Consider the following 21754-nt stretch of genomic DNA (forward strand, 5'->3'; position numbering starts at 1 on the left):
CTCCTCCTCCTCCTCTTCCTCCTCCTCCTCCTCCTCTTCACCTCTCCTCTCTTCCATTCCTGTGTTTCAACACACTGGATTCCAGACCTTTTCATCCACCTGCTTCATACTTGCTCTGGAAACCTAGACCCGCCCCTTCACACACTCTACTAATCTGTCTCCCCTCCTTAGCCAAGTGGTTGCTCAATCTCTTTTCCTATGTGTGTGTGTGTGTGTGTGTGTGTGTGTGTTGTTTCTGTCTGTCTCTCACACTCTTTGGTCTTTTTCTCTTCTGCCTGTCATTACCTCTATACCTCTCTCTCTCTCTCTCTCTCTCTCTCTCTCTCTGCTGTGGGACCTCTGCACCCTGTCTCTCTCTCTTTTTCTCTGTCTGTCTGTCTGTCTGTCTGTCTCCCTCTTTCTCTCTCTCTCTCTTAGTGGGGCAGTGTCAGGGGGTCAGAAGGGGGCAGCAACTGGGCATGGGGATGATGGGGGGGGTCCTTATCGCAGTGACAGCATGAAGAGCATGGTGACAGAGGGAGTGAAGGCCGGGAGGTGGCAGACCGTCCAGGGCCACATGCAGTCCGGAGGATTGAAACCCAGCAAGTGAGTTCAGAATTGGACAAAAAAGAAAAAGTGAGCAGAATAAACAAATCACTACTTTGTTGTCAATTCTCCAAAGTTTCGAGGCAGCTATGATTACATGAATGAATCAGTGAGTAGAAACAGGGACGCATGTCAGGGAGAAAAGTACACCTCAGGTGTCAAGGTGAGTGTGTGGGCACAGATCGAGGTGTGAGCTCTGGGGAAATGTAAGCCCACGTCATCAGGAGTGTAACAATAGTTGCTTTTATTGCTGTATCACACTGACTGAAACCTTCATTCGGCTCAGCTGCATCCTACTGTGCTCTTTCACAAATGCACCACAGAAATAGTTTCACTCAGCGACTAAAACAATGTGTCACACCCTGCCAGCCTGTCTTTTAATTAACATTTCATGTTGAAGCGCATGTTGGCCGCTGACTGCATGTATTCCACAGCCATGACGTATGGCATGATCTGGGGTCTATATTCAGCATGTTGTATATTAATTTTCAGTTGTCTGTGATTTTTGCACCTTCCTTTGGCACCTCGTGCTTGTGATTTCTTCCTCCACAACACATTTACTCTCATCACTACCTCACTCCTCATTCCCTCCTTCTCTCCTCTTCTCATCTTTCTTTTTGCCCCCCTCTCTATAATTGGATTCTATTTTCAGGCTGCTATAAGTGTCTGTGTCTCTTGTGTTTGTGTCTCGCACCCCATTTTCTGTCTCTCCTCCATCGTCACCCTCTGCTGTTATCGTTTCCATCGCTCTCTCCATCTTTCTGTCACTGTGTAAAGCCACTCCTCTTATCCTTCCTTCCGTCTGAATTTGCCTGTGAAGTGTTTCTTTTCTGCAAATCCATCCTTATTTTACAGTTTATTTGGGACCGTTAAATATGATAAATAATGCAATGAAAACAGAAATTGCAAAATTATGTCGGGTGAAGTAATGCAAAGGAGAGTAAACTGCACCTAACTGATGTGAATAGCTCTCTCATGACCTAATTCTGGTAGTCTGGGTTACACAGCCAGCTGAGAGAGAAGGATATATTTAGTGAGTAGCAAAAAACATAAAAAAGATTATTCAAGACAGCGTCGAGCTCACTAAACTCAGAAATTATGCACGCATAAGTCAGTAAAGACATGCCAACACGTGTCACAAACCTTTATGTAGATGGAACTGCTTAAACATTTCAAGAAAGACAATGAGTCCATTAAGAGCTTTTATGAAGGGGAGGAGTGGGAGATGAGAGGCTGATAGAGGGAGGGAGGCATACTGGAGGACTTGGTTGGCTGTTGGGACGTCTCTAGAGATGCAGCATGTATTTAAAAGACTTGGAGAGAAAGGAAGAGAGGCAATCAGAGATGACAAATTTTGACTGATGAGTAGAGGAAATGGGGATCTCTCATCAGACCAAAAAACCCTTATCAGGAAAGCCTGGGAGCTGCAAATCCGCGACCCATACGCCTCGACGCAGTCACGTGGTGCCAAGCCGTTCCACGCCTGTGCGGACGGTGCACATACGACCACTGCCCTCTCGAAACCCACCCTCACGCAAACAGCACACTCAGGCGGCGCAGACACGCAAGGTGCATTCACATCTGACACACACGCAGAGGACAAGCTCGCATTTGTCCCACTGCTGCCCGACGCAGCCCGATGAGCAGTACACAGCACACAGCGATCACTCAGGCTGCACCTTCTACTGCTATTTCTGCTACTGCTGTTACTGCTGCTGCCTCACATTGCTCTCTTTCTCTCTCCTCCTCCTCCTCTCTCCAACCCCCCACGCTCCACCCTCTGCCTCCTTCACCACCACTTTGTCCTCAAATACCGACCGTCCTCCTTCTTCCTCTTCCCCCTCTTCACAAACATCAACTTCCTGTTTGGATAAACTTTCCTGTATCTTTCCTAACGTCAACCTAACTTCTTCTGCTGTGTCTCCTTACTGCCCTGTGCCACCTTGTCTCATCACTGTTGATTCTCTTCCTCTCTTCCACGACTCATCTCCTGACCTCGCCACTTCTGGCCAACTCCCCACTTCTTGCCACGGCTCCTCTCCTACATCTACTCCTTCTTCTTCTGACTCCTTCTTCCCTCCGCATCGTCCTATCCTCTGCCGGCCATGGCCATCTTCACGCACTCTTTCCTCCCTGCTACTCTGCCCTCCCAGCTTTGGGGATCCAGTCTTATCCTATGCATCCACTCTGGAGCACATCCCGTCGGGGCCAGCCCGGCCCCGGACACTGCTGCGCCAGCAGAGTCTCCAGCAGCCCCTCATCCACCCACCAGGCCCTGGTCTTGGCCATCCTCCCACCACATCCCAGAGTTTGGGACAATTACACACAGCACCAGGACAGGGAGGCGGGGGTGCTGGGAAAGCAGAGGGAGGTGGCAGCAGTGGTGAGGGTGAGGGTTCAGGTACAAGAGGTGGTCAACGGGTTGCAAGGGGCAGCCCAGCAGGAGCAGGTGCCTCACGCTATAGGGGAGGTGGCGCAGGAGGGCGCTCACGTGCCAATGCCGGCAGCTGGGATTACATGATGGACCAGATCCGGAATCGGGGCCTGGATGTCAAATCCTTCCTGTGAGTCTCTACCGCTTTTCTTTCCTGTGTTTGTCTTTTGGTGTTCAAATTTTAGGCCTCAGTTTCAGTAACAGCTTGCCAAGTTCGATTATGCATTTGCTGAAGGTGTTGTTGCTTTGTTTTAATCTGCAATGCATCCTTTCTTTATGACACATTAAGAACTTTTTAAATGCTAATCTGTCTTTACCTTTTTTTTTTATCTTGGTCAATCTGTGTCTGCGAGTTCTCTCTTGGTGGGTTTCTATCTGATCTCCAGGGAAGGATATTGCTACTTTCTGTCAATGAAATGAGTGCATACTGAGTGATTTGTGGATTCATTTGTGTGTGTGTGTGTGTGTGTGTGTGTGTGTGTGTGTGTGTGTGTGTGTGTGTGTATTGGATCTGTACAAAATTATGTTTTAAGAGGAAAAGTTTAGGCACTTTAAGTATTAACAAGTGCTGCTGCCAGCAATATGCAGTTGTACTTATCAAGGTCCATGTTTATGTTTATCATTCTAAAGCGCGATGAAGCTGTTGATTGCAGGGTGGCATATCTTATCAGTTTTGTAATCTAAATGTTAACAGGGTGGAGTTAATGTAAATAAACCAGCTTTAAGCTATGAGCCTTGCACTTGTGTGGGAGATGGATCAACATCTCATTTTCTGGAGACTATGGATCACACACTCATATTAACAAGAACAGAATTTGTTTATTACATTTTATTTTGGGGAGGAGTACATCTGCTCATTGATGTATTTTAAACCAAACAATTGAAACTGAATATTTAATGACTTAATGCATCACGAGCAATTAGCATTTTCAACATTTGCTCATGTGTAGGCATAATACTCTATCAGTTTACATGAACTGCAAAGCTTAATTAGCAATCTGTTACAAATGCATTTTATCCCTCCTTATTTAGAAAGAGTGACAAGATGTATGAAAAATGGCAAGGAAGTTGCAACATCTTGCAGCCTATTTCTTTTTTTTTTTTGTTCTGTTATAAATTGTTCAATGTTTACGCTTTATGCTCTGCTAAACAGTAACATCTGTTTGGATGGCATTCAGCTTGCAATTGTCCTTAGAGGACAGAACTAGTGTTACCAGTGGTATTAATTTCATGAGATGGTGTCACAAAAAGTCACAATATAATTTATATTCGCTCTGCCCCACTCAATTACATGATGCTATTCCTGAGCCGTCTTTTGGAATGTTAAATATCCCGCTTAGGAGACACGCCAGGAGGCCAACTCCATATTTCATGACAATTTGCAACACATAGTGTCACCTCTTTTTCGGGTATTACTGCAACTTTTCTGCTAGCAGTAAGCCTGCGCAAGCTAGTTGTCCCGTACAAAGTCAGCACGTGTACATCATGTGTCACTGTGCGTCAGTAAAGGAATGAGGGTTAAGCAGCGGAGGCATTGATCTTATGTCACCAGTGCCATTACTTCTACAACATATTGTCACTTCAGGCTATAAGAGGAGGTAGGGGGAGGAGGGGTGAAGAAGGGAGGAGGAAGGACAATGCTATGCAACACGTCTTTAATGCCCTTTTCCACTAAATCCCTTTTACTATTGCTTTTTATCCTGTGCTTTCCCTTTTTTTTTCTTTTTTTTTTACGTGCGTTAAAAAAAATTCCCCTGGCTTTTTGAGTATGACACAGCTGGCCTACTGCCACCAGCTAACTGAACATCAGCAATGTAGCACATGCAACCGCCAAGGTCATTGAGAACAGTCCCCATAATAGTCAATGGTGGCAGTCATCATTGTAAATGTGGGATCGAGGTCATTGTTGTTATATTTCCTTCTGCGCAACAGCTCATATGATTGATGACGGAGCGGTCCAGTAATAGACATGACCCATTGTTCATGCCAGTTAATTTCATTCTTGGACAAATTCTCTATCTGGGTGAATCATTGCAGAGTGGAAGTGTTGATGTCATTGACACAGTTATCTAGTCTTTGGAGCCATTTGACCAAATGCATCTCCTGGGATATTGCAGTGCTTTTTGGCTTTAAATCAATAGTTTATCCTGATGTTATTAATGTCTGTTTGCACTCTGGATTCTGCTTTCTTAATGTTCAGGTCATTGATTGAAGTGTTTTACCAATATTCTTGAGTGTAAATGCCCATATACTACAAGTGATGAGAGAAGAGGCATCTAATAACCATTCAGTCGACACAAGCACCGTACTGTAGCATTACATTGAACAGACAGTGACACCCAACCACGGTGCGTTATTTTCAGATGTAAATCTGGGTAGAGTGGAGCAGGAGTGAGTCCTAAAACTCGGAAATAATTTGATGTTGTCTCATCTTAAGTTGATAGTGTTTTTGGTTGAATGCCTAAAATAAGCGTAAGGTATTATAATATCTATTTCTATGGTGTAAATACACACACTTGTGAATTTTGAGACGCGTTATGCGCTTTCAAAATGGTGATGGCTAACAAATGGCTATACAAGTTACAAGTTACGGACTAAATAAAGTTACTAATAAAAATCAGCACACCATAAACAATCAAAGCTAAACTTGTTGTTTAATTCTAGCAGTTGCATTTATTTGCCAAAACTCATAAAAGTCACATTAATTTGTGATTAACTTGCAAAACAAATTGCTTAAGTCTGGTCAGAGGAAGTCATGGTGATGCCAACTTCCAGCTTGGCCAGCAACATCATTCCCTCAATTAAAATGCAAAAATAACTATTTTAATTTAAAAATTATATATTGTTCTTAAAATTTAATTCTCCTGCAACACCAACGGAAGGTGTATAGCCAGCAAACGGTAGAGAGGTTAGTTAAGGGATTGAGAATCACTTCAAACATCTGCAAAATTGTGATTGATTTGCAGGAACTTGTTGTCATTTTTACTCCTTATGATAAAAATTGAATCTCAAATCACTTGTGTTGACCATGATTGGTGTTGTCAGTAAAAAGGACCTTGACTTTATCCTTTAGGCAGACAGAAAAGGTGGAGAACCACTGATACAGACATGCTGCAGGGAGGTTATTAAACGGAGCTTTACAGTTCTGCAAGAAAAGCTTTCAGTGGTATGTAAGACAGATGAAATTGTGAAGTTCAGGGCGATATCTGTCCCCAGGCTGGCAGCACCATATTTTCTTAGCTGGGGTATTGTAACGTCGTCAGAGGCTTAAGCTATAGAACCGTGGGTGTGTGTGACAGGAAGGAGGGAGTCATGAGGAAGCATCGAATTAAGAGTAGGGGGAAGGATGATGGTGGGGGAAAGGAGGATTTGGAGAGGGGAACTGTGGCAGAATAGAGATGATTAAATGAGAAGAGTACGAGACGGCGAGCGAGTGACCCAGAAAGCAGTGACACACACCTCGAGATACCGTGTCTCTCAAATAGAAACAATTAGTCCAGATCTTCTTAATGAGGCTTAATTCAACTCTGGAGGAAGACGACAGGTATGTTAGATGGGGAAAGTGATTGTGGAGGGAAGGCAGAAGGCAGGTTTAGAGTGCGGTGTGTTTCGGAAGGGGTGTGTGTGTGTGTGTGTGTGGGGGGGGGGTGTTTGTGTGCGTGTGTGTGTACAGGTTGCCTTTCACGTATGTTCTGTGTAAGCTGCTGAATATCACCTCCATTAACAATCATTAACTAATCACTGACAGTTTCCCTTAATTATCTGTTGTCTGTTTGATGTGAACACATCCTGCAACTGTTGTCAGCACCACTTCATTAGGTTTTGATCAAGCTGGCCTTTCAGTTTTCGGTTCCTGTGTAATATCCTTCCCTGGACAAATGCTTGCTGCTCAGGTGTTATGTGGTGTTACCGGGTTTCACTTAATGATCGTTTTCTCTGCTTCCTCTGTTTTCTCACATGTGGTCTCTAGCTGTCCTGCCGTCATTCTGCTGTTGTCTGCCCTCACCTTAAATGACCTCTCCTCTCTTCTCTCCCCCTGCACCACATCTTCTCTACGTTCGATTCTCTATCCTTTTGCATCTGCTCTCTTTCCTTGCCTCTCTCTCTCCATCTCTTTCTCTTTCTCTTATTGAATTTTTTTTTTATGGGGGAGCCAGTGAAGGGAAGCTGGTGGTCCTGGCTTTGGCCATTGGTGTGGCCGAGCAAGATGACTTTGCCAATATCCCTGACCTGCAGCAAGAAACAGCGCAGGCAGCACCGGCACCAGCCAATCAGGAGCCCCCTCTTGAGAAGAGGTACCAGATAATGTATGAGAGTGCATGTTGTGTGTGCATGTGCGTGTGAGAATGGGGTGCAAATGAAAGGACGTGAAGGATATGATACTGAGGAAAAATGAGATGTTTTCAGCATGTAGGTTGAGGCGAGTAGTTTAGTTTTATAGTGTTTTTCGGTGAGTCACTGCACTTAAGTACAACGTGATACAGACCTGAAATAGAAGTGCAACACTGCACAGAAATAAAAACGAGAGCTTGCTATGCCAACAGATGTAGGAAAAATGCCTGTAATTCTGAAATGAGTTAAAAGATGAAGCCATTCGGATGTTAGCGGTAGAGCAATAATGAGCTCGTAAATCACAGCAGTGAGATGCTCACTTGCAACCTCACCATACTCCATCCTCTTTTTTTTTCTGCTCATAGTATTAAAATTGTCACTATTCAAATAAAACAGAGCCTAACACACACACACACACACACACACACACACACACACACACACACACACACACACACACATATATGTGTGTGTGTACATTTGATGGTTATAATTATCTCTCGTATCAAATCAACATTCTCCTACACCATTTTCATCTCTATTTGTTTGTCTCTTCACTCCTGCCTTACAGAGACCTCCCACTGGTAATTGTCGTATTTCCTTTGTATTTTCATGCTTTTATTATTCCACTCCTTTCAACTCTTGTGTTCTTTCTTCCCCTCCTGCTCATTAGCTTCCTTCAATCACCCTCTGCTGCTCTGAGAGTCCCATCTCTGTAGCTCCACCAAGGGCCCACAGAGCCTCCTCATTATTCCACAACGTGTTAGTCACTTACATAAATACGCTGCTAAAAATAAACCTTTTCCTTGCCTGCCACCTTACGCACTAGAAGCCAAAATATTTCCACTCATCTATAAGGATACACTACTCCCACATGTATCTCCCAAAATAATTGCATTCTGTTTAGGATTTTTTTTTTTGTGGGTTTACAAATGAGTACAGCGTGGGGGCTTTGTCGTGTGGAACAATCAGCTGCGGCCAAACTGTGTTTGTGTTCCGTATTTCCATCCATGATGGTGGACGTGATTATTTTTGCCAGGCGGTAACACCACAGAGCCACGGTGAAATCCCAGGTTTGGTCCAGCCCGAGGCAAATGCGACATGCTCGATTTCCTCTGCAGACCAATTAGGTCGTTTTAACCTCGTTTTGATTGTGTGACAAATTGGAGACAATTTGGAGATACATAGCAGGACACACACCTTAAAACAAAGAGCCAGGGGAGCGCAGGCAGATTCTGATTTACTCGTCACACCAATTATTCCTCATTCACAAGTGTTTCATCAATTTGGCACTTGATTTTATAGTGTGAGCTCTATTATAGTACAGATGGTGACTGTTTTCTTATTGTTCATGCACAGCTGGAACTTAAAGCTGGTCAGGTTTAACTGGAGACATTTAAGATTTATTAAAAATTAAGTTTAATCGAAGGGCATGCGGCAAACCCTCTCTCCTGAACTAACTTAAATTGTTAATGCAACACTTGCCTTTAGTGTTATTCTGGGTTACTGTCTTGCCCCTGAGCAACATGTGGCCTTTAACAAGCCTCAACTGGAGTTGCAAACAAGCGTGTAAGAATGTTGCTTAAGTGATCTGTTGTGGAAGAGAAACTTGTGATATCACACAGGAGTACAATTTCCTGTGTAATTTGCTGTGCATATTACGCCTGGCTTTTCCAGCTTTTGTGCTCACCTGGAAACCTCCTTAAATGGGATGTGAAATCCAATAATAGACCAAACAGCAAGCAGGAACCGCCGTCTGCTCGGCCCAGCACGCGGCCGGGACGACTCACCTCGATTAACGCCGATTCAGTGCATTGTCGTATTTTCTAGATTAACCTGAGGTTCATTTAATTTCTTTCAGTCACAACGGAATGGCTGTCAGTTTACAGTCTGTTAACAATAGACGTAGGAGGTAAAAAAGTCTTTAACTGTAATGAAAGCATTGGATGTCTCTGGCCTTTAGTGAGCTCGTCTCTGTCCCTCTTCGGTGCTTTAAACTAATTCCACTTGAGCCTCTTATTGTTTTGTTTGTTTCATGATAAATTAGAATCTCAAATGTATAATGAATGATTTAGCCACGCTTTAATTGGATGCTAAATATAGAGGCTCATGGCGTATTAGGAAAGCTAGGTTAAAGCTTGCTGGGACTTTATCATTCCCTGTGGTGTTAGTGCTGACTTCACAGATGTCGGTCTATGATTTAATCAATCACACTCTTGGCATATTGCTCATTCTACGCCAGGCTCTTCGGCCTCCCTCCAGCTGGAGCCAAAGCCGCCCCTTTCATTCACCTCACACTGCCACACCCCCTGCAGAGACATATCATCACAACCCGTGTTGTGATACATGTCCTTCATGCGCCCATCAATCATCCCCATATCTTTTACACCCCGTGAATTTATTAGACGTAATTGGACATACAAACAACATGTCACTGTCAAATGATTAGAGTCGAACGCTCTCAGATGTTAACATCATAACTGTATTAACTCTACTTGCTGTTGATGAATAGCAAAGAACTGGTGAGCTGAAGTGCTGCTACATGGTGTGTCCTGCCAGCGAAAGAGCCAGCGTGCAAGGCGTTCACTCAAGTGCTGGAAGAGTGCGGTTTGAGGAACTTTACCTCACTATTCCCATAGGGAAGAGTTTATGTGTAACTCTCCCGATTAGTATCCATAATAAAAATAGATTGGTGCACAAACATGATGCCAAACAATGAAACGGTGGCAGTTTTGGATTGTGACTCGTCAAAAAAAGCGGGGTGGGAACCCCTTTTAAGGCTCCATTATGACCAGGTACAAAACGTAAAGCTATAGTATAATGCTTCGTATTTTCATGTAAATCACCACCGCCAGGTAAATCTCTGTAACAGCAACAATGTAGCCTGTCGTGTTGGGCACTGCAGCTAAGACGCCAATGCAACACTCTAATGACATCAATTCTAAAGCTATATCCCAGACAGTGGGTTTTCTCTGCAAAATGTGTATTATCACTCAATGTAAAAGCAGTTTGATGGTAACTGTATTTCAGCTCATACTAAGGTGCCTTTCCATTGTCGTCTTGGTAGTTTTACCTACAAGTTCTTCCGACTCCACTAGAAAAAGTAATACTCTTGAACTTTGTGAACAGTTAGCTAAAGATGACTAGACCAAGTATGTTAAATAGAATAAAGGCTTATATTTACCCTTCAGCAGTATGTTAACACTGCGCTTGGCTGTAGTTGAAAGTAAGCCAAACAAACACACATGTACCCCCCCCCCCCAGCCATGTGACCACGATACAGTCAGTGGGATTCATTAGACTCCTTCACTGACCTTGTGTGTGCGATGGCTGGATGAAAGCCTTCTCACCATTTGTTGAGGTGAGCCAGACTGACAGCCCAACTTGGGGGAGATTTTCAAACCGAGGTTACGCATACAAGAGAGGGAACACCAACAAAACAAAATAGTAGAGTCTGATTACGAAATTGTGTGTTGCTGTGGTCCGAGGGGTGGGGGGTGGGAGGGAGGACACACATGCTGAGATGTTTACATCCCAGGCATCCATAGGCTGGGGATCTTTGAAGGGTTAATTAGGATGTTAGAGTGGCTTGTTAATGCCTCATTGATCTTCACTCATACAATTCTGTTGCGATTCAGTGAACCTATAGTTTATGCTCTCCTCCTGCGTTGCTATAAAGAGAAGCCTCATTCCTCAAGAGCTTTGAATCTAGATCTCTCTCTGAGTCGCAAGCCAATGGCCCAATGAAGACGGTGGTGCAGGACAGGGGAGGCGGGACCTAAACTTGTGCCACATTAACATTCAAACCTCCTGCCTGTGGTCTTTCAATTATTCATCCATGCATGTTACATCATTTTGTGTAAGCCACTGGAGTTGTTTCCCGTTTTAGAACTCATCTTGCAGATATTAATAGATAACGATGTATATTTCTCTGCTGCGATGCACTCTATGAGAGTGTCTGTTAATTGCCAAGTGGGCTGTATAATATTGCTTCATAATTTATGAGCTTATTTCATTGTTCACTTGACCTGAAAGGAAAACTCAAATTAAGAGGATGGATGGTTATGACCTTTAACCTAAATCAATATAAATATGTGTTGATTAAAACGTCATGGTAAAGTAAATAGTGTGAGGTCCTCCTGAGGTCACATACTGCTCAAAGTGGTTATTTGATGTCGCGTTTTATTAGATAAGGGAGCAAATCACCATTTGTGATGATTCCAGATTATCTAATCTGTTGGTATGTTTGTACATAAACATGTAAATTGATTATGTTATGCTCTGCTAGTTTGACACAGTCTTCCTCCTGTGACAGAGGCTTTACAGTCCCAGCTATTCAGTCAAGACCTCAGGGGCTCTGGTTTAGACTGTCCTCGAGGAATTGGCTCCCCGCAGCCACCATGCACATCCTCACATCACAGGGGTAATATGGAGATGCGTTCAGCTACATGCTAAGGAGGAGTTGTAGATAAGGGAGAAAGAAAAAGGAGTCACAAAGAGAGAGGAGAGGAGGGTGGTGTGTATCCATCTATCCATATGTCACGAGGAAGAAAGAAAATTCAGAGAGCAAATCCATCATCGTTCCAAGAGAGCAATAGGAGGGAGCACTTATTGTACTCTGCACATCCATGCGTTATGCGGGCCTGAAGGCAGCATTCTATCCAGCAGGTACATGTGGGTTGTACACACACTCATCTAATACATCCAGATAGATGGACAGTGGCCGGAGAGATGGGCTATTAGGAGCTTTAACCTGCCTCGGAACAGGTGGTTCATTTGCTGCTGCCTCCACCTCCAGGTCAGTCTTGATTCTGGATTCTTAACACGTGGAAGGTCCTTTTAATGGACTTTTAAAAATGATCTCATGTTGCTGAAATCCCTAAGTTTATTTGCTCAAACTCCCAGGCATGAATTCTAGATTGCAGAGAGTATTGGGAGGCCATTAAGAGAGATGGGGCTGTTAACGCAACACGAATCTTTTTTCAAATCTTTCTCTGTACCAGAAGCCGTTTAGTAAACGCCCAAACTAGTAAAAGGTTAAAATATCTGAAGTGCATTTTTAAATACAAGTAAAATAGACATAAAACAGTTCTTTAAAAATTCAGAACCAACATTTGGCACGCTCTCAATTACTCTTTGTTGTTTTTTTTTTATTTCCATCTGGAGTTGAGTGAATGAGGCAGACACACAGAAGGCACCATTTAGCACCTCCCTTGTTGCTTCTTCCTCAAATGGGATTTCAGTAAATGATGCTATTTTGGACTCATTTCTAGCTCCAACATGCAGGAAATAATTAGTTAACAGCGAAAGCATCCATATGTATTTATCACTGCAGATTTGTTAGTGGTAGCCTGAGAAGTGAAGCAGCAGGGATGACTCCAGCGTGAGTGTACATGTGTTTCATGTGGATGATGCGTTATGTAAGCAGTGCCGTGCTTGAGTGCTGTGGTTTTGACTGTGTATGATCCTGGGAAAAACGCTGTGGCCCCTAAAGAGTGATATTTCTAGTGGGTGGCTATGAAATTGAGCATAGACATTGAAATACATCATTTCATGGTCTCAGGTGTGTTTGAGTGTGACATGTTTGCAGAGGGGTGGGGAGTCTGAGTGTGTGTGAAAAAAAAAAGAAAAAAAAAGGAGGGCTGGGTTGGGCTTTCTTTCTCGCGTCTCTCTCCAGCCTAGAAGTGGAGTGTCTTTCCCCCCCTCCCCCCTCTTCGAGCTGCTGGCCCTCGGTCAGGTAACAAAACAGGATAGTATCACAGGACGGTGAAACCCAAAGTGGCCCCGCCTGCCTCCATATGTCTGTTCATGTGAATGTGTGTGAGGCTCTCACCCGTACCTGTCATATATCCTGTACCTTACTTTCCTTGTTCTCATTGTGTTTGCCTGTTTGCTGCACCCCACTAAACACACCTGTCCCTGCGCCCACTCCCTCCCAATAACCCCTTGTTATACACACCCTAAACCCCCATATGTATGGTCTATGTTTCCAGAGCCGTTGCTATGCCAACAGCCCATTTTCTGTGCCTTAGCTGTGGGAGAATGTGAACTCTAGTAAACTCTGCCTCCCACTGGATACTGTAGACAACTGCAGGCTTTAAAGCATCAATCTCCATATCAACCCCCAAGGGGTCAGACAGAAAAAAGGCATTGGCACCAAAATGGCACAGCTGCAATGTCCACAATAAATATTGTATTTTAGAAATGATGATTAAAAAAACAAAAATCCTCATTTACATTTTGGGCTGTATGATCTGGAGGAGCAAAAGTATTTCCTGCAACAAACCTGCAGCCCCAGCCGCTTTGCTTAAACAGCCTGGAGGCAACGCTGGAGCAGAGGACCACCTCAGGTGCTGTAGAGCAGGGCTGGTAGAAAGGCCATTCTCCTGGCTGCTCCAGTTCTTACCTGAGAATGCACTGAACCCCTGAATGAAGCATGAAGGAGAATGAATAATTCAAGACGTTCACTCCCCCATCGATACTTGGGAGGTGGAGGAGGAGGGAGGTGCCTTGCTTTACTTCAAAACTCCTAAGTCTGCTCCTTGCTTTAGAGCTCCTGTGAGCTGATCCTCAGATCTTGGTTTAGTGTTTTGCCCAGCCTTCCTCTCATCTTTTACTCGTTGCCTGCAGTTTACACAAACAAGCCCCAGAAAATACAATTACTTCCCTTGGCAACTAATACGACTAACACCAATTGATGAATATGCCCTTCCCCTTTCGAAATGGTTAACATCCCTCCTTCCCCCCCTTCTCGCTCTGGTTCCTTTGCTGGTTGAAGTGATTGTCTGTTTGCTCGTCTCCTCTGCTTGCTTTTTCTGTCTGTCTATTTGTCAGTATATTGTCCCTGGTTCTGTCCTTGTCTCCCGCAAAAATGTACACATTATTGCATTCAACATCAATTCCAAATTTGCAGTTGAGAGCGCCCAACAAACATGAATCCTACTCTCTCCTGATGGAGAATGCTGGCCAGACAGACAGACGCTTATGGGCTCCTTGTTTTTCTGCCTGTCCAAGGCATTGCCCTCACTCTTTGAGTGACAACTACTTGCATATGTTATATATGCACATGTAGCCAATGCCAGGTCGTGCTTTGGCCCCTGTGTTCCCAGTCCACACTTTTAGAGTGTTGCTAAATGGTTGGAAAATCCGGTTAGATGGACAAAGTCAACTTTGATCATTTGTAGTTTCTACATCATTTCTAACAACACCCTCTTTTGTAACACTCTAAATGTGCATTCCTATGTTCTTACTATTTGTCTCTTTTTGTGTTTTCAATTATCCAACTTTTTCGTAAATCGCCTTAGCTCTCATTCATACTATCGTTTATTTTGAGCTCCAAAGACCAAATGGTTCTTGCTCTCCTTTTTGCTGATAATCAATTGTATTTATTGTCTTTTTCTTTTCCTCTCCGTTCTCTTTTCTCCCTTTAGCATGTTTGTCCCCTTGTCTCCTGTTAGAGATATTGTGCGTGTACAGCTCTTTATTTTTTGTCTCTTATTCTTTGATACTTATCAGACTGACCAAACTAAGCCTCTCTTGTGTTTCCAGGCTTTCCTTCCTTCCTTCTTTCCCTATCTTTTCTTGCAGCTCTGTTTTTTCTATCTATAATGTGCTGGTGTTTGTAACAATCTCACTCTCTGTTTGGTTTTGGTTTTCGTAACCTCACTGTTCATGCTATTAATACTTGCTATCTCTTCTTATACAGATAAATAATTTTCTGCTTGCTTTTCTATTTCTTACATTCCTTGTTGATCCTTCTATCTTATCTATGGTCTTTATGATTTCTGTCCAGTGTGTGTCTGCAACTTCAGCATCCTCTCTGGTCATGTTGTTTCTCTGTTTATTTGCTTTTGTGTTTCTTCTCTATTTGCTGTTCATTTATTGCCTAACAGTGTTTCGGTGTGTCTCTCCATGTGCCTTGACCAGTCATCTATGGAGTGCTGTCTTCCAATGTGTCACATTGCATTGGCCAGGACTTTTTTTTTTGTGTGTGGCTCTTTTCTTGTTCTATCTTAATCTCTTGCTTTCTCTAACCTCATATGATTTCTTTTTGTTGTTGTTGTTGTTGTTGTTGATTTCTTTTAGTATTTCGTTTCTTTTCTATACACTTGATTCGTCATGTTTTCATGATGTATGAACATGGAGGTTTTTCTCCCAGAATGTTGTCCCACTTTAACTTTTATGTTTTCCCCAATCCTCACGTGAAGGAACTAAACTGAACATCTATTAACATTTGTACCTGAGTACCAGCTCTGCCTTGGGAGATCTCTGCTCTCTTGTTTCTTTTTTAAATAAGTATTTTTGTTGTTGATGGTGTAGATTCCTAATAACTGATAGATTTAAACACACAAACAATTTACCAACTATCTGTGCCATCAGCGTTCCTGTTAAACGTCTAGTCTTCTGTATGTTGCTATACATGTCTGTCGTCTATCTCTATAGTAACGTCATGTTGCTATACGTGTCATTTATACGTGTGGGTCTTGTCCTTAGAAGGAATAAGGGCTGTTCATTAACTCCAGATAATAAACTGGTTTCAATCAAGTTAAATTTAGCAGTTTTCTTTTGTGTTCTGTCTGTGTTCATTTACTTTGTGGAGGTAACTTTCTTGTCGGAGATATGGATGTTTGCCACACTGGACATATGTACATTCATCTCAGAATCCAAGTTCTATCAAACACAACTTACTGCATCAAATGTCCTCAGTTCTAGCGCCCGCTGTTAATCTGTGGTTTCTTTGGCTGAATTTATTTGGCTTCGCTCACGATAGCTAGAGAAAGGACAGTCGACTTTGAAGTGACATCTATTCAAAACAAACTTGGACTCAATTGGATGTTTCAGATAGGCAGAGCCAAACAGGTGGAGGTTGGACTCCCCCGCGTGCTCAGACATTCTTTCTTTCTGGAGACGAGTTGCCGTCTCAGTGCACGTCTGCGCTGCTTTCTCTCTGGGTCAACGTGTGTTTTTGCTTACAGGGGCAACAAGCCAGCCAACAGCCCCAAGGGCCAGCCCCCTGATGCTGATGGTCACTCCTCTGTAACTGACCTGGCCAACTCGCTCACTGGAGACATGGTGATGGTAAGACTCTCTCCATCTCACTGCCTCCACTGCCAACATACATCCATGCAGGTATCTAGTTTGTAGCCAAACCCGGAAGGTAGCGTTGCTATGGGTTCCCTCCACCAAAACCGATATTATTTTGGATTATTGCAGAAAATGAGCTCTGTGGCAAAAATGCAGAAAGGCTTTCAAACTCATTCCCAAAATTCTGAAAGGAGATGTTCATTAATCTTATAGTTTAAGAGCTACTTGCCACCAAGTAGGACAAGGGTTGCAGACTCATATATGAGTTGCTGAATTCCAAGCTACATGTGGTTGTGACAGAGCTATGATAAAACTCAAGCAGCACCCATCATCGCAATCATACTAGTCAAGTAACCAAGGAGCCTCACACTCAGAGACTGTAAAAGAATTTGAAAATTGACGACAAGGAAGATTTATTTGTAATGACCAGCAGGTGTGTGTGTGTGTGTGTGTGTGTGTGTGTGTGTGTGTGTGTGTGTGTGATCTCCATTGCAAGCTTGAGGTTTTTTTTCCATGTAATCTATGCCTATATTGTTAAATAAAATAGACTTGAATTACTTCATACTTGCTCTTCTGGTGGCAGATAAAAATACAATTAGGATAATTAAACAATGCCAGCTAACTCTATGAGAACATGCATGCAAACCTCTCCTCAGACTTGCCTTTAGCTTGAGTCAGACTAGCCTTTAGTTTGTGGTTGTCTCATCACCCTAAAAGGCCTCAAAGTTTCCTTTCCAATCCGTGTTTTTGTTGGAGAGAAAAGAAATGTCGAGACAACAAAAAGTGGAGCTACAGGGAGGAAAGAAATGACCATGAAGACAACTGCAAGCACCAACTGCCAATCTTGAGCGTTGCTTCTCAGACCATCCTCTCATTCTTTTCATGCAACTCTCTCTCTCTCTCTTTCTCTCTCTCTTTCTCTCTCTCTGTCCAACCGTTGTTTCTTGCTCTCTCTCTGTCTGCTGGCTTCTATCAGATATTGGCCTTTTAGTGCATAGCAGTGATAAAGCAGTCAGAGAGGTTGTGTTAGAGAATGGGTGGTCTAAAGCTCCCCTATCATCAATCTGAGCACCTCCTGCCTCTTAAGAACATTAGTAAGGAAATTAAACTCTGTCAGTCTTCTTAATGTCAGACCAATCTCTGCCTTTGAGCAGCTCCTTGAGTTTCCCGTGATAGAAATGCAGCTTTAATATCGTCTCCCTTCACAGCTTCTCTCTGTCAAGGTCTATGTGCGTGTGAGAGGGAGCAAGACAGTGTGTGTGTGTGTGTGTGTGTGTGTGTTTGTGTGTGTGCGCGCCCTTGGATTGAACTTCTCTGCGCGACTGGCTGTTGCTGCTGCTGCATGTGTTTATATGTATTTGACAGAATTTGTCTTCCTGCAGCTTTCTCCAGGTTCTGAGGATGATGATGGTGAAGGGCCCATCAGTGAGAAACTGGGTCGGATCCAGTTCAGCATAGGTTACAGCTTCCAGAACACAACCCTCACGGTCAAAGTTCTCAGGGGCCAGGATCTCCCAGCCAAGGACTTCTCTGGAACATCGGATCCTTTCGTCAAAATCTACCTGCTGCCAGATAAGAAGCACAAACTAGAGACCAAGGTCAAGAGGAAGAACCTCAACCCCCACTGGAACGAAACCTTCCTGTTTGAGGGTCTGTCTTCTTATTTCCCTTTAAATATAGCTGAGACATTTTTACATGTTTGTGCGCTGCCCTAGATGGACCTTCTTAATCCGAGTTTGGGGCACATTTCCAAAGACCACAACTGATTTTTGTTCTGTTTGTCCGCCTCTTTGATTGGGACTAACGGATTAATGACGCCCAGATCATGTACACTAATAGAGCATTCAGGTACCTCAGATTTAGGAAAGTTCCCTGTTGGAAACATTCCACTTCTGAGTAAAGAGCATCGACATAACAGCAGGGAAGAAAGATCGTCGTAACAACAACTTCCACACGCATATAAACCAACACAGAAACAGTGAAATTAAGTTTTGGACGTCTGTATTTCAACAGTATTGTCAGTGTTAGCTAAACAGAAGGTTAACAGTAAGTTAGCAACATGAAAACCCAGCTATGTGGCAAATTACATTTACAAAACTGTATAATTTAACATTGCGATCCCCTGTGCAAATGAGTATGACCTAAATGAACAACAAAGAGAATTATTTATCATCTGTCACAACTAATGTTGCCGTGTCAAGTGATGTCAACCTCTTTGAGCTCTCAAATCATCCCACTTTTACGACTTCGACAGGCGTTCACTGTATTCTCCTTGCTCGCTTCCCAGTTGCACATGAAAGCACTATAATTACCCCCTGACTTTGCCCTCTGGCACCAATAGGAGGTTTGCATTTTATAGTTGTGAGTGAAAAGTCTGAATATTTATTAAATGGATTAAATCTGTTTCATATTCCTCTCTGGGTCACTTTTATCTACTTTAGCGATTCCTTATGCTTTTAATGCAGCACCACAATCACATCGCGTACATATTTAACAGCACTTTCCAAGGGGTAAACGTATGTTAGCATGCCAACACTAGCATTTTGCTCAAAGCATCATTGTGCATCAGTAAAGCCTGAAAGAGCTGCAAGCATGCTAAAGACTCTTGGCTCTATTTGCTGTTAAATAGTTTTCATTAATGTTCTTTGCCCCGCCTGAGGGCTGCAGGCCTCATTAGGACTTAGTGTCACTATGAACTTAGAGATCTACTTTACAAGTATTGTTATTTCTGCTGGAATTAAGTGTTCGTGAACCATGTGTTAAAACTAAACTCTTGTGACAAACCAAATGAGAAGCCGGTCCCACGGAGCATTGGTGGCGATGTTGAAGAGTTGTTTCTCAACACAAAATGGGCATTTTAGGAGTCATGAGAAATTAAAGCTGAATTGTCACATCTGTAAACCCCCAGCTGAAGAAAAGGTTTTGGTAGGAAATAGTACTCCTGAGCATTTGAATCTGCAGATGTTTAGTAGCAGCTACACAGAGAGATGTGAAGTGTTGCACAGTGCAGCAGTTGAATGGATAAAATAATGTTCAAAACGCTGCAACACTTGCCAAAACAGTTTGAACAATAGCCGTGCTCTTGAAAAACAAATCAGCTCAGTCTTTGTGACTTCAGTATAATGATCTCTCTCTGGTATTTAAGTGTGCTGGTTCATCCTGCACTCTTAAAAATGCACTTTGGCCTTTGCCAATTCTATCCCCATGGAGAATACACACCATAATTTCACTACCCTCCACGCACTGTAAAAAAAATGCGCTTTACTCTCTTCCTCCCTCCTGGCCTCTTCTTGGCTCGCCCCTCAGTGTTATCTTTTTGTCTCCCTTTTAGGTTTCCCTTATGAGAAAGTGAGAGAGCGCACTCTTTACCTTCAGGTGTTGGACTACGACCGTTTCAGTAGGAATGACCCCATTGGAGAGGTGTCAATCCCCCTTAACAAGGTGGAACTGGGCCAGATAAAGACCTTCTGGAAGGAGCTCAAGCCCTGCAGTGATGGCAGTGTAAGTGAGGGAGGGACAGACATCGGGCAAATGATGATGGTGTTTTCTTTCTAGTGTGGAAAGAGATTTATTAAAGAACATGTGAGGCCAATTGTTGACTTTTGTCTGGCCACTGAACCATTTGTGTTTGGAACAAGGACTTAGAGCAAACAGGGCAGTAAAATTACGAGATGGTGAGTAATCTGAAATCGGATATTCCGTGATGAAATCAGATATTGGACTGAATGATTCAGACTATGTCATGTGTTTGTGTTTGTGTGTGTGTGTGTGTGCGTGTTTGTGTGTTCCCCAGGGGAGACGAGGAGACCTGCTTGTGTCTCTCTGCTATAATCCCACTGCCAACACCATCACTGTGAACATCATCAAAGCGCGTAATCTCAAAGCCATGGATATCGGGGGCACCTCAGGTAGAGATTCCTCATTGTGTGCTAAGTCTTAACACTTTCTACCCGTGCTCAACAGTTTGAAGCCCTTCTTGTGACATTGGAAGCCCTGTGGCTTCACAATAAGCACCAAACTTTCACTGACCTGTCTCTTCAGAAGATGGTTGCCGTCTGGCGCGCGAGCTGGGTCGCGCTGTAGATGGCTGCAGCAGCAAGGTCATATTACATCAAGCATCTTTCCCTTACCCTCCCTTCTCTCTTCTCTATATCTGTGAGGATTGCCAGCCTACCAGTTCTGCTGCTAGTTTTTAGAGTATCATGTCTCACTGTGAAAAGCTTTCTGTGGCTTGTCTTTGTAAAATGACTTTTTCCTGCGGCTACCAGGAGCTGTCTCCTAGTATTAGAAATGTTTAACGCTCCAGAATCAAAGTACAAATTTCAGGCCCCATTTCCATAAATACTTACTCATTTGTCTAGCTCAGGGAATACGTTGACCTTGAGCTCAAACTAGGTATCTGCTTCCCTGCTGCCTTCCCTGACTTTAACAATTAAGAGGGTAATTGCAAACCTGACCCCAAAAACCACCTTCCATGCGCACCTTTATCATCGCTCATCAGTAAACTACTGCACCCTGTGTCCATGTTGCAGATCCATACGTGAAGGTGTGGCTGATGCACAAGGATAAGCGTGTTGAGAAGAAAAAGACAGTGACAATGAAGCGCTGTCTGAACCCCGTCTTCAATGAGTCCTTCCCCTTCGACGTGCCCGCCCATGTGCTGAGGGAGACCACCATCATCATCACCGTCATGGACAAGGACAGGCTCAGCCGCAATGATGTTATCGGCAAGGTAAAGTCTAGCTGGATGCACCAGTGCTGATGAACTGTTCTACAACATATTAAAGCCTTTCTCCCTCAAGCTGCCAATTTCACAAAGCTCATGAACCTTGTCAAAGTGTTGTGTATTTTTTGTAGGAAGTCCGTACATAACTTGGATTTCCTCTTTATTTAAAAACAGTAGTTGACACTAGCTGGTTGCAGGTTATCAAATGTTCCTTTAAAAGGAAGAGATGAGGACATGGAAGTATAATTATACAACTTGGACAAAATTCTGCATAGGTTCCAATGCAGTTAAAAGGACAGTTTGAGTTTATTGAAGGGGGTTGTGTGAGGTATCAGCTAGTAAGATTGCTACGTGTAGATTTGGGGCAGAAAATGCAGAAAGCAGGTAGTAGCAGCAGCAGCTCGGTAGTTCAGGATCACACTGGACGGTGTCTGCAAATAACATTTATCTACTAAATGAATGCAACCAAAAAAATGTTTGACTTTTCTTCTAACATTGCACGTTAGGCTTGGGACAGCAAAAGTAGAACAGTGTAAATGTTACAAATATAAATGTAACAGATATCGATTTTTTTAGGTGGGTGTTTATTTGGT

At 43.3% G+C, this 21754-nt stretch overlaps 1 protein-coding gene across 3 annotated transcripts in view; it reads left to right on the forward strand.

The window, feature by feature from the left end:
- The window catches only part of syt7a (synaptotagmin VIIa), an 87427-nt gene that overhangs the window by 53945 nt on the left and 11728 nt on the right, over positions 1 to 21754 (forward strand). Inside the window, exons 1-8 of one of the 3 annotated variants that reach the window (XM_086209172.1) lie at positions 513 to 585; positions 2739 to 3149; positions 7177 to 7314; positions 16327 to 16429; positions 17818 to 18085; positions 19767 to 19936; positions 20229 to 20343; positions 20968 to 21167. In XM_086209172.1, coding sequence (XP_086065298.1) covers positions 557 to 585; positions 2739 to 3149; positions 7177 to 7314; positions 16327 to 16429; positions 17818 to 18085; positions 19767 to 19936; positions 20229 to 20343; positions 20968 to 21167 — 1434 coding nt within the window. In that variant the 5' untranslated portion in view covers positions 513 to 556. Of the gene's footprint in view, positions 1 to 500; positions 3150 to 7176; positions 7315 to 16326; positions 16430 to 17817; positions 18086 to 19766; positions 19937 to 20228; positions 20344 to 20967; positions 21168 to 21754 lie in introns of those variants that run through there. The other 2 variants (XM_086209171.1, XM_086209173.1) reach the window with 2 other exon arrangements.

Source organism: Aulostomus chinensis, chromosome 7 (assembly GCF_037954235.1).
Source record: "Aulostomus chinensis isolate RoL2024-O1b breed Wild chromosome 7, RoL_Achi_v1.0, whole genome shotgun sequence".
Taxonomy (NCBI): Eukaryota; Metazoa; Chordata; class Actinopteri; order Syngnathiformes; family Aulostomidae; genus Aulostomus; species Aulostomus chinensis.